The sequence below is a fragment of the Danio rerio genome, chromosome 16 (genome assembly GCF_049306965.1).
Source record: "Danio rerio strain Tuebingen ecotype United States chromosome 16, GRCz12tu, whole genome shotgun sequence".
Taxonomy (NCBI): Eukaryota; Metazoa; Chordata; class Actinopteri; order Cypriniformes; family Danionidae; genus Danio; species Danio rerio.
This window is the reverse complement of record NC_133191.1, coordinates 14,366,929-14,379,735: the sequence shown is the minus strand read 5'-3', so window position 1 is coordinate 14,379,735 and position 12,807 is coordinate 14,366,929. Positions and strand designations below refer to the sequence as shown.

The 12,807-nt window shown below is 37.6% G+C and overlaps 1 protein-coding gene across 4 annotated transcripts in view; it reads right to left on the bottom strand.

Moving 5' to 3' along the window:
- Nucleotides 1-11,446, bottom strand: part of rusc1 (RUN and SH3 domain containing 1) — a 34,074-nt gene extending 22,628 nt beyond the window's left edge. For 2 of the 4 annotated variants that reach the window (XM_005157911.6, XM_005157912.6), the window contains exons 1-3: nt 11,274-11,446; nt 7,162-10,276; nt 376-1,374 (exon numbers count right to left, since the gene is read on the bottom strand). In XM_005157911.6, the coding sequence (XP_005157968.1) occupies nt 376-1,374; nt 7,162-10,183 (4,021 nt within the window). In that variant the 5' untranslated portion in view covers nt 10,184-10,276; nt 11,274-11,446. The remainder of the gene's footprint in view (nt 1-375; nt 1,375-7,161; nt 10,277-11,273) is intronic. The other 2 variants (XM_681985.11, XM_005157913.6) reach the window with 1 other exon arrangement.
- Between the last annotated feature and the right edge of the window lie 1,361 nt (nt 11,447-12,807).

Sequence of the window (12,807 nt, the reverse complement as noted above, 5' to 3'; positions counted from 1 at the left end):
CTCACATTAGAACCAAAAACAAACAAACAAAAAAAAAAAACTCCAAGTAATTTTATAAATCAACTATTGGAGGGCTAAAAGTTACCCACGTAGTGTAGCTTTAATTTAACATAATATTCACATATTGTATAATATAACATTGCAAATAAAAGAAAACAAAATGAAATAAGCAATAATTGATCACATTCAGAAACTGAGGTCATCATGCAACAGACAAGAACATTTTTCACAATTTCACAAACACCGACAGTGCTATAAATTAAACAAGACATGTATGAGACACATCGGCAAACAGACATGGTGCTTTAGAATCAAAGAAAGGTGGAAAGAGGTGGAGGACGAAGTGAGAGAAATGAGAATGCGCTGATCTCTTACTGAAAGTGAGCGGTGGTGGACTCTGCAGAGAGTGAAGTATGGGGACCGGTGGCTCCCGCACAGGAGCTTCAACAGGGGGGGTGTACAGATAAGGGTAATAAAGGGGAGCAGCGAGGGCGGGAATGGTGTGACTGCGAGGGAAAAGGGGTGAACAGAGACGGGCAACATCTGTGCCTGGAACTGGAGGCCCGGACCTGTGGGGAGGAGAGATCGCACCTACGGGGGAAAGCCGTGGTGGGGCGCCTTTATGCAAGGGACAGTTTTTAGGGTTATAAAGGTAGTAGGCAGGGAAAGATACAAGTTTGTCCTGTTTTGTGGGTTCACCACTGTCAAAAAATGGATTGTTAGACGGTTTTGAATCATTAATGTTGCCCGAGTTCAACTCAAAAAGCGAGTCGGCATCTTTATAAGTGGATTTTTTCGCATTGCTCTTATTTTTAAGGTTTCGCATTGTTATGTAAGTCTGCATGTCGATGTTTTTGTAAGGTGTTATGTCTCCTTCAGTGAGTGTGTTAATGTCAGTCGGTGGTTCAGGGTCAGTGAACAGCTTCAGGGGGTTTCCTAAGTATCTACTATCACTGTAGAGTGAACCGTCATTTCTGATTGAATCAACTTCATTGTTATACACAGGGCAGAAGCTGTTTTTTGCACTACCAGGCTCATGCCCACAGACGTATAAAGAATCTAGAAAGCTGTCAGCATGATAACAGTGGTGATACTGAGAATCCATGCCACCACTGAGACCATTTTCTTGTTTACAGAACAAAAATGTATTGTTTTCCGGGCCGGCGGAGTACAGGGAGTCAGTATAGTCGTGTTTGCTGCAGTCAAAAGTGGAATTTATGCATAAGGGATTCGAGATGTTTACGGAACCCTCATAATAGGACATGGCGTGATCACTGGTAGTGTCAGTGTGATAAAATTGGGAGGCTTGTGACAGGGAAGCAGAGTGCAGGTAATAAGGTGAGGTCAAGGAAAGGGACAGGGGTGGTGAGGACACTTTAACAGGAGCATTATAGGTGTGGGGTGAAGAATTCATGAATGTATAACATGACGTAGAGTCAGAATGGAAAGAATGGGAAAGGATGGTAAACCAGCAAACAGTGAAGAAAGAGGGAGAAAAAAGAGAGAATGGGACAATGTTAGTGTCATTTTGAAGAGAGAATGCACTTATGTAAATATGATGAAACAGATGATAGAGAACTCTTTTAGACATTCAATACGCTATATTTAAGGAGAGGATTTTCTCTGTTGTATTAATCATGCTCAGGGGCGGATTTAACCAATAAGCAAGGTAAGTGGCCGCTTAGGACCCCAGATAAATCTGGGGGGCCCCCAATAAATATTTATAAGTATAAATTACACCTGTAAACTATATATATATATATATATATATATATATATATATATATATATATACATATACATATATATATATATATATATATATATATATATATATATATATATATATATATATATATATATATATATATATATATATAATCTTATATATAAAATGTTTTTTTTTTGCAACTTCATTTTAAGAAAACTAATCATTTAAAATGTAGAGACTGCATTAATATAATATGTCGAAAAATAAGATTGATATAAAAAACCTAGCAACAATATAAATAAATATTAAATAAACATTGAAAGGGTGCATTTCAGAACTTGGGCCTTATTGCTTAGGGCCTAAATTCACTAAATCCGCCCCTGATTATACTAACATTAAAACATGGCTAAAAAAGATGACAAAATAATAGCACACTTGATATGGAATGGCACATTTTATGAAATGCTGCTTAAAAAGTTTCACAGGTAAGAACAGGCTAAAAATAATGCCTATTTTAGCTCATAGAAAGAAGTTATGTTATAATTTCAATCAATTTTCAAATTCATTTTCAAAACCTCAATAAAGCTAATCAGTCAAGTGCACACATTTTCTTTTTTTTTGTTTTATTGTTAATATTATTTTTATTACTATTATAACTTTTATTTTTACAATTACCAATACTTTAAATTCAATATCAGTTCCAGAACAATACTTTTTTTTTTTTTTTGCAATTTTCCTTTTTTTAACAAGATTACATGTTACAATGCTCAGCATATATAAGTACACCCCTCACAAATCTCTCTTTTAAATTCATATTTTTTAATAGGAAGCTTTACAATATTATATTTGTGTATATACATTAGATTAATCAGTACTGAAGCCAAATCTGGAGCTTATTTAACAAAGTAACTTACGATAACAGTCCAAAGACTAGTACACTCAAATTTATATGTCAAAGAACAATATTACAATAATACAAATTTTAAAAGAGGAAAAATTAAGAGAAGCAAAAAATGTAAAAATTTAGCTGAAATTTTGTAGATTGTAACATATTTGCAATATTTTGCTTGAATTTAATTGTATTATCTTTCAACTTCTAAATATGTTTGGTGACTAAAATATTATTTTAATAAATATATCTGTTTAATAAATCTGTTTTGTTTAAATGCACCAAAATGCCTATATTCACTGAGAAATTGATAAATTATTCATTTTTGTTTTTTAATTCAATTATGCTGAGCACTGTATCTTTCTATCAGTTTCTATTTGCCATAGATTTGCCACTTGGTTTGCTAACATTGACAAGAGTTACCAATGTCATAGCATTTTTGACATTTTTCAACATTTTCAACAATTCTGTCAATGCCTAAAAAATATTGAACTCAATACCCAGCCCTAATAACTGCACAGAATAGTAAGTACCGTATGCTTTAAATTTGTATAACTGAAACAAATCATCTTCAAAATATATATACTGCTTTTCTATGAAGGCATACAGTGTGTAAAACCTATCAGCAATACATCTGATTCCTCATCAACCAACAACCAGTAAGCATGAACTCTCTCTTTCTAGCTGCATTAGGATCACATTTCACCTGCAATGGCAAAGGCCTTGACATACTGTAAGCAGTTTCAGACACAGAACACTGGCAATCACCTTCTTTCATAATACTGGACTGCCTGTTGCAAACGTCTAACAAAACCGAATCATAAACTAAAAACATTTTACACTTCATTATGCTTCATTAAACAGCACATATCACTTGAATATTACGATTTGCTTGCATAAAAAACATCACATTACCGGAACTGTGCTGACATCTCTCTCAAACGTCTCACTCAAAAATCAGATTGACTCAGCATTTCCTCTTTCTTTGTTGCTGTGTTGTGATTGGTGTAAAGGCCTGAGTCATACCTTTGCTACACTTAAAGGCATAAGGTCATGTTCTTGTGCTAGCTAGAAAAATATATGCTTCACTAAATAGCAGTTTGTTAATAAAACACACAAAAATCACACACACAACTTGAAGAAATAAACAGTAAGTTTAAAAATCGTGAATGCTAATATTAACGAAAAAGGATTAGTATTAATTAGCCAAACCATGCTTTTAGCAGAGTTGTGCAACGTGCTAACCTTGTAAACCAAAATGAGGGCTCCCTCTAATGTATTTCCTACTCAATTTACAGCCACATTAGAGGCCATTTAAATCTGATGTCAAATGTGTTGTAACCCGATACAAGCAAATTTGCATTTTCCATTGGGCAGATAAACAACCGAAAAGAGCACAGCAAATGTGAAATGGCCAATTGAAAATAATAAGAGGAGAGAATAACAAGCATAGGAGAATCAATTTGATAAATGGGGATAACAATGCATGTCAGAAAAATGACAAAGGAAGGTTGAGGAGAGTGGAAAGGGACATTCTAAAATACTTAACATGAACAAAGCTTAACGTGGCTAAATGTATTTAAACATCATCAAATAAAACCAAATTTCTGTCAAACCTTTCTTGTAATTAACCCTAACTACTGTTAAAGGGCGATGGCAACCCCCACTTTCGGTTAAAGTCTACTTGAGAATTTTTTTAAAAGATGCATGATTAATGGGCGTGGAGTGGGCGTGGCCAGCAGGGGAGAAGGGGAGCAAACAACTGTTGTTGTCAGTTAGCTCACAAAATGAGACACAAACCGTGAGGATACGCGTGAGTTTACGGTTAACAAAGTTAAAATGCAAAGAAATAAACAGTAATTTAATGCCCTGCTACATTTGTTATTCATAATTTCATACCACAATTTATATCATTATAAAGATAAGTGTGTTTATGTAAACACTATAAATGAGGATTCTCCCTCGATCCCCGGGTCTAAATTATAGATCTGAATGCAGACTCAGTGCAGCAGGTCTCCTGACCTATTTTAATCATTAGCCCTGCTGGTAATATAGAGGATTTATGCAAACACAGCAGCACGGCGATGTGTCTGAATGTGAACGAACTCCTGATGAAAGTCAACGTCCGCCATTCTTCAATTCTCGCACTGCTCTCCCGACAAAAATGCTTGCATCACACACACAGCTTTGCTGTATGATCGGCTCTGACAACATCGCGGGGAAAAACATGCAACAAACCCTGTGGATCATGGAAACAAACACATACGAGTCTTCATGAACGTCTACTGCGTGCCGTGGGTCTGTGTCTCACAGCTTGCTTGAAACTGGCAGGTCTGTCTTGCCTTCGGAAAGCACATGCTCTCATGAATAATTAAGCAGCCGGCTCTTCTCATAGGATAAGAAAACTCCGCTATGAATAATAATGAGAAACTGACGCGTCATCATTGCACTTGCAGTACTGCGCTACGTCGCCGATTTTGATCCCACCCCAAAAATAATTTTAAACTCGGAAGCTGAAATTAGCCAGTTTTCCCCACATTTCAAGCTGACAGGGCTAACATTGTCTTAACTGACTCCAGGGTGTCCTGAACCTTTAAACGAGCGAGTCCCAATTCCATAGATAAAGTGAAAAAGTGATAGATAAAGTGTTTTCTCCCCATTGAAGTCTATTATAAGCAAAAAGCTTAATGTTAATTTACCTTAACAACAAGCGGGGAAAATCAAATTTCTGTTAAATTTTACTTGTGACTAGCACTAACTCCTAGCAAAAGAATGAGCCCTGTTTCCACAGCTAAAGTGAACAATAATGCGTTTTCCCCTACAGTATTGTTGCAAATTCGTTTGACAGCAACGGTTATTCTATTATAAATAAAATTTGACTTTATGAACAGCCTTTTTACATTTGGTTTCCCTCGATTGCTGTAAAGTTACGCTAAGCCGTTCCTTATTATGGACTACAATGAGGAGAAAAACGCTTAACGTGATATTGTTTACTTTATGTATGGAATTATGGGAACGGTTCTTTTGATAAAAGTTCAAGCGTTCATACTTAGCTGATGATTGATTATAAGAGAGCCCTGAGCTCATAAGATCCTCAAGCCCGGGGCTCCCTCCCATTTGCAAGGCGAGAGGGGTGTTTGAGCTCGGGTAGATCTCGAAAAATCCCCTGCTGTAGTAGCTAATGAACAGATAGTGAATGCTCTTAAGAGATAACTACTTATAAGAACATGTCTATGGTGCTGATTTGGATTAGTCAACTAATATAAGTTGCATGTTTTTGGATGGTGGGAGGAAAACTGAGAAACCGGGGGAAACCCAAGTGAGCAAGGCGAGAATGTGTGACCAGTGAACCAGTGACGTGCTTGCTGTAAGGCAACAGTGCTAACCACTGGACCACCATGCCACCCATCTAGGAAAGGAGGAGGAGTAGGGGTGGAAGGGGGGTTTCTTTAAAACAAAGATGACTGTTGTATGGAACTCAGGGTGTTTACAGTGGCTTAAGAATTGTCTGATGAATCATAAATTGAATAATGCGGGGCCGGTTTCAAGCAATCATAAGCACGTGATACTCTCGAATTTAGTTTATAAATAAACTTCACGCTCTTATGGACTTCAATGGGAATTAAATGCTTATAATGTGATATTGTTCACTTTATCCACAGAATCAGGGCTTGAACTTTTGCTAGTAGTTAGTGTTAATTACAAGTAAAATTTCATAGATTTTTGGTGTGCCCTACTAGTTGAGGTACGTTAAGCCATGGTAAGCTTTTTTTCTTTTATAATGGACCTAAAATGCATAATGTGAAAATTTTCACTCACTAAAATTAGAGCTCATTCTTTTGACACCAGAAAGTGTTTATCAAGAGAAAATTTTGATAGAAATTTGATTTTACCTGCTTGTTGTTAAAGTACATTAAGCCACGTTAAGCTTTTTCCCTACAATAGACTTCAATGTGGGAAAAAATCCTTAACGTGATGTTTTTCACTGGAATTGAGGTTCGCTCTTTTTACAGTAGAGTTAATTACAAAAAAAGATTGACAGAAATATGGGTTCCTCTGATTGATGTTTGGAAAAGAGGTGAGCACTAAGCATAAAGACTACTGTATGAGACAATATTTTTGATGGTGGGTTACTTAAGGTTTTGAAATTTTTATCCTTTTGATTTCAATTCATAAAAATCACATACGAGTGCCTGAAAAATAAGAAGGTTGATTGAGGAAAGTATAAGAGAATATGTGGCAGGGAAAGGAAGAGAGGATGAGAGAAAAGGACTTGGCCTGCTGAGAGGATGAATAATTAAAAGGCTTTGTGACATCATGAGAAACAACACAGCATTAAGCCTGCTGCATTCTGAGATTCCCTCTAGTCTTGCTCTGCTGATTCATCTACCCATTTGCCTGTGTGATTCTCATCTTGGCTCACCACTTTCCATATCATCAGATCATTGTTCTTTTATTCTCTTCTTAATATACCATTGATTTTTTGCTACTTGTGATGTAGATGAACTTTCTAAAACAGAACATGTCAGGGAAAACATATATTTATAAAATGCAACTTTACCTGTTGTCCTGGACTCCAAAGTCCATGCTCCATCTGCCATTCCCCTGACCTCCAGGTCATCTTCATTTTGAATCTTTTTGGTGTGAGCAGCTTTATCACCACAAATAGTCCTAAGGCTGCCTTCACTTACTGATGAGCCCATTTGTTGGGAGACTTTAGGATCGGCTCTGCATTCATCTTGTATATTCAGGCGGCACATTTCCCTAAAGAGGGACAATGAGGCAGGAGTTGGCGGAGGCTGAAGAAAAGAGGCTTGTGCTTGGGAAGTATATTCCCAGCCATCTCCATCTGTCTTCTCTCTTCTCCATTTGAGGTTGTACAAGAAATCAGGGTCTGGAGTGATGACTGTTGGATCAGGTTCTGGTTGAACAGGAGCTGGTGGGGAGCTCTGTTTGCTTCTATTGCGTAATTCTTTAAAAGTGGTGACTTTTGGGCCTGAAATTGAGCCTTTTGGCAACATGCCATCATTGGATGGTTTTCGCATATCAGTAGGTGGTGGCTCAATATCTGGGGTAAAGGCTATCAGCCAATCAAATCGATCAGGTCGTGATGCATTGGCAGGTAGAGTGCATGGCTTGAGATGGGGAAGTTCAGGAGGATTGGAAATAACTGGTGGGCAAGGGGGTAATGGTCGTGGAGGTGGAGGAGGTGGGGTGTCTGAAATCACTGAAGTATAATCAAAACTTCCAAAGCTAACATTTGGGATGCTTGTATTGCTAAGATCAGTGCTGTAATACAAGTTGGGAGATCCAAAACCACAGTTGCAGTTTTGGTTACAGTTTCCACTATTTCTCTTTCGTCGTCTTGCCATTTCTGTGAAGGATGTTGTCCTGTAAGCTTCTTTCTGCCCGTCTTTAGAAATCTCGTTTTCACTTAGAGTTTCTACCTTCTGTATATCTTTCCCAAATCTGGTTTCTTCCCTCAATCTGCAATGTAACCGCTTATCCATACTGTCTTCCTTGTGTGCTCTGTTTGCACTGATTTCTCCAATTTGTGAGACATCAGACATTGGATGCTGTTCATTATCCACAACTACGTCTACACAAACACCCAATTCAGGACTAAGTTTAAGCAATTCAGCTTGGGTGAGTCCTGCTAGTGCAAGCAACTTTCGGATTTCCACATCCAGAGCATGAAAAGATGGAGGCGGTGGGATTGATGGTGGAGGTGGGATAGCTGGGGGAGAGGACATAGCAGGTGGTGGTGGCAACGGAGGAGGTCTTGACGTTGGAGGTGGAAGGGATAGAGGAGTCTTTTCTTTTTCAAGTTCAGCAAGTCTTTGAGCCTCTAGTCGGGCTTTATGACGTCTTCTTGGTGGAGGGATGGGTGGTGTGGGGGAGGAGTGAGCAGGTCTGTCTGAATTAAGAGAGAAGTAGGGCACAGGCTGTGATGGTGGAGGCGGAAGGGCAGGAGGTTTCAAGGCTGGGGATGTAGATGCCATGGAAGGAACAGGGACACTTGTGGAGAAAGAAGTAGCATTATTGGTGGATGGGGCTGAGAAGGTATGCCCACTGATGTTCTCATAAGTGTGTGATCCCTGCTGAACACTCACATGCCTTGTTGGAGGCTTTGGGGGACGGGGAGGAGGCTCTAATGGTGATGGAGCAAGTGAATCAGAGGAAGCAGTTTCATCAAGGTCAGAAGGAGCTGTCAGATCCACCCCAGCATCAGAAAATTCCTGGGAGTCACTTGATTTGTTGCTTTTATATAACTTCCATGGAATGTCAATGTTGCCCATTTCGTCCAAAACTCCAGTGATATCCTCATCGCCAAAGTTGAACCCTTCTTCTTGAAGTTTCACAAAATAAGCCAACTTCACTTCTTTGTTGACCCTTTGAAGCTTCTGCTGGTGGTCCAACCTATCTCTGAGAATCAGTTCTCCATCAAGTTGCCAATGTGCCAGCCTAACAATGCGGTAGAACAAATCCATTTTACCCAACTCTTCTATGGAGTCTAAAAAATGGAGAAGATCCACTTTAATACATTTTTCTTCTTCTGAAAACTTGCCCTCTGTGTAGTCAGAAGGAGAGCAAGGTGCTGATGGATAGCCTTCATCAGAAGAGCAAGGTGATCTTGCAGAAAGGTTGAGATCCAATGGTATGGCATTGGACTGAAAGGAAGGACAGCTGGAGAGTGGGGAACAAGAAGATGGATAACATTCTGGGCCTTCTTGGTCCTGGGATGACAATGAAAATGTATCAGGGCAGTCACACTCCAGATCTGAGCAGCTACTAATGGACGTGGAAGAAGATGAGGTAGAAGATGTGAGAGAGAAGTCCAGCATGGATTCTGGGCAATTGCAGCAAGAAGGAACAAGAGTATCATCATCATCTTCATCGTCATCTTCATCATCATCCCCATCACAATTGCCATTGCCATTCACATCAACATTGCCAATCACGTTTACACTGCAGTCATCATTTTTGAGGTCATCGCCCTCTTTTTTATCCACATTACCATTTTCCTCCTCTTTCTCCTCCACTGGGAAAGGTAAGTCATCAGGTTGTTTTACTTCTGGCTCACACTTATCGTCTTCAGTTTCTTGTTTTGGAAAAGGCAACTCATTCGGAGGAGATGGTGGCGGTATCTTCATTTGTTGCCTGATGTTTACAGTGTTATTGTTGTTATGGTTGTGATTAAAAAGGCTGTTGCTATCCTGAGGTGAATGGCCATCACAGCACAGACAAGGAAGGCTGGGCTCATTGCAATTTGGGTCCACAGCTGGGGCTAGGTTTGATACAGCGCGCCCACTTTTTGGTTTTGAGACTGCTGGTATTGCGTGAGCACCATTCCTCACTGGCCGAGTCAGTTTGGACTGAACCACTGGGGCCCTTGCACCTTGACCAGGGCCTTTTAACCTGGAAGACTCGGGTGGTCCTCGAGTGCCACGACGAGGGGATGAAGATCCTGTGTTCATATTTTTGTCCTCCCTCTTGGCCCCTTGACTTGGTTTTGGCTCTGTGCGCCTATTGTCAAACCTGCGGGTACGTGGGGGCACAGAGGGACGAGAGGAGGGGTGCATGGTGGAATAGCTTTTAAGTCCTGATTTTTAGGTTGATGCTTGTCTTAAAAGTTTGTAAACATTTGGGGATCACATCCTGGATATAATTAATGTCTGAAATATCAAGAAAAATAGATTTTGTTAAGAAATACATAAATAAAAACAAATGCATCACCTTACTTGAGGAGCAGGATGTAAAAATGAACTATTTAAATATTATTTAATATATTTTGAAAATAATATATTATTTTCCACTCCACTGATACCTAACAGTTTTATTATTTCCAGCGTATCAAAGCATAATACACACACACACACACACACACACAATTCTGTTAAACTTGATCTGAAAAAACAGAAACTGTATGCATCAGTTTATTTGTAACCTAATGTAGACACAAGTACTCTGAATATAAACATTTATATCTTACAAATATGTAAAAATATGAAATCTAGTAATGTGTGTGTACATATTCACTCTTTTTAATGCATTCTAGTATTTTAATTCTGATATCTGATATGCATATTTGGCTATTTTACGTTATTTACACTACACACATAATGACCATGCATGAAGACATATTATCTACTCCACACGACAGAAGATAAATGATCTCATAACATGTGAGTTTAAAACATCAAAGTCTCTTTTATCCGCTTCAAAACAACATTTTCTTGCGGGAGAAATGTAGAGCAGAAAATCGTATCCCTGACTAGCTGTTTCCGCTCTTCATGAACACCGTGGGCAATGCACTGCTCGCGCCCAATGTCCTTGGATACAGAGGATGTAAATCTAGGCCTAGCGCGAGATTTAGTAAATAAATGCATGAATCGTGTAAATACATACTAGAACATCACACATTTTACATTACTGCATATTATCGTGAATTTTGGACAACAGTAATTTTTCTTGAGCGCATAAAAATAAGATAATATGCTAGGATGACACCTCCTCCGCGGACTTTAATGTAGGCTAATGTATCAGTACAGCACAATACAATTTGGACATAACGTGTTTATGATGTAAATTCAATGCATTGCAAAACACATTTATAGGAAAAAATGAGAGTAAAATGAAACGCACAGAAAATATAACACATAAGACACATACCTAATTTGCGGAAGGATATTAATGACGCATTCTTGTTGATTCCGATCCTTATTCCATCGCACAATCCATGACTCTGAAATAATAATACGCCGTTATTCTCCTGTTTTCTCCTGTCTATCGCTCCGTCATTCAGCCCTCCTCCTCCTCTTCCCTCTCATCTCCTCATCTCATCCCGTCCTCGAGACCACACCCCTCAGCAGCATCTCATCACATCGCGCTGCTGCTGCTGCTGCCTCACATCCATAGATATATACATATCATATATCATATACATACATGTGTATAAATCTATGCCTCACATCAAGCTAGTTTTTAACACACAATCACACACAAAAAAATCTTACTTGTCTTTATTTTTTATTAACATTTATTAACAATTACTAGAATTGCTTATCTCACTTATTTTAAACTTGCAACTGCGGAGAAGTCAGAAATTAGTTTTAAAATCTCCAAACTAAGCGTACATGCAGGCCCATGAAGACCCTTAAAGCTGACTCAAAATAACACAACTTCGACATCGATAAATCTAAATTAAACAATGTAACTGAATTTTGAGGGGAAATGATTTGACATATAGGAGAGTTCACTCCAAAATTAAAATTCGCTCACTATTTACTCCTCAAATGATTCCAAACATTTACGATTTATTCTTTTTCTTTTTCCGTTGAACACACAGGAAGATATTTAGAAGAAAGCTGAAAACCTGCAACTATTGAGTTCCACAGTAGAACAAAATAAATACTGAGCAATGTTTATAGGTCTTCAACATTCCCCAAAACATCTTCTTTTGTGTTCAACAGAAGTGACTCATAGAGGTTTGAAACAAACAACCAAAACAGTGTGTAATTGATGACAGCATATTTATTTTTGGGTGAACTATTTAAATTTTAAATATAAAGCTAATTTCTTATACATTTTAGAAGTGCATTTATTTATTGTTTTCTGAATTATGACTTTGTGTCTTGCAGTATTAATGAAACAGTCTGCATCATTCAAAATCAAGATCTGAACTCAGAATTCTGTCTTTAGAATTGCAGTACAAATTGTGAGATATGAACTCGCTTCTAGAAAAGAGCTTCAAATAAGATGTAAATAATGAATACATGTATAGATGTTATATTTATTATATATTATACAGTGCTCAGCATACATAAGTACACCCCTCACAAATCTATATTTTAAATTCATATTTGTAAAAGGAAGCTATACAATATTATATTAGTCAGTACTGGAGCCAAATCTGGAGCTTATCGAAGAAAATTACTTATGATAATGCTCCAAAAACTAGGACACCCAAATTTGTTAAAGAAAAATATTAAATACAAATTTTAAAATTTTTTAAAAAAGAGAAAAAACCTAGAGAAGCAAAAAAAAAAAAAAAAAAATTTTTGTTGAAATTTCGCAAGTTGTATATATTTATATATATATATATATATATATATATATATATATATATATATATATATATATATATATATATATATATATATTTGCAATATTTTGCTTGAGTTTAATTGTATTATCTATCAATTTT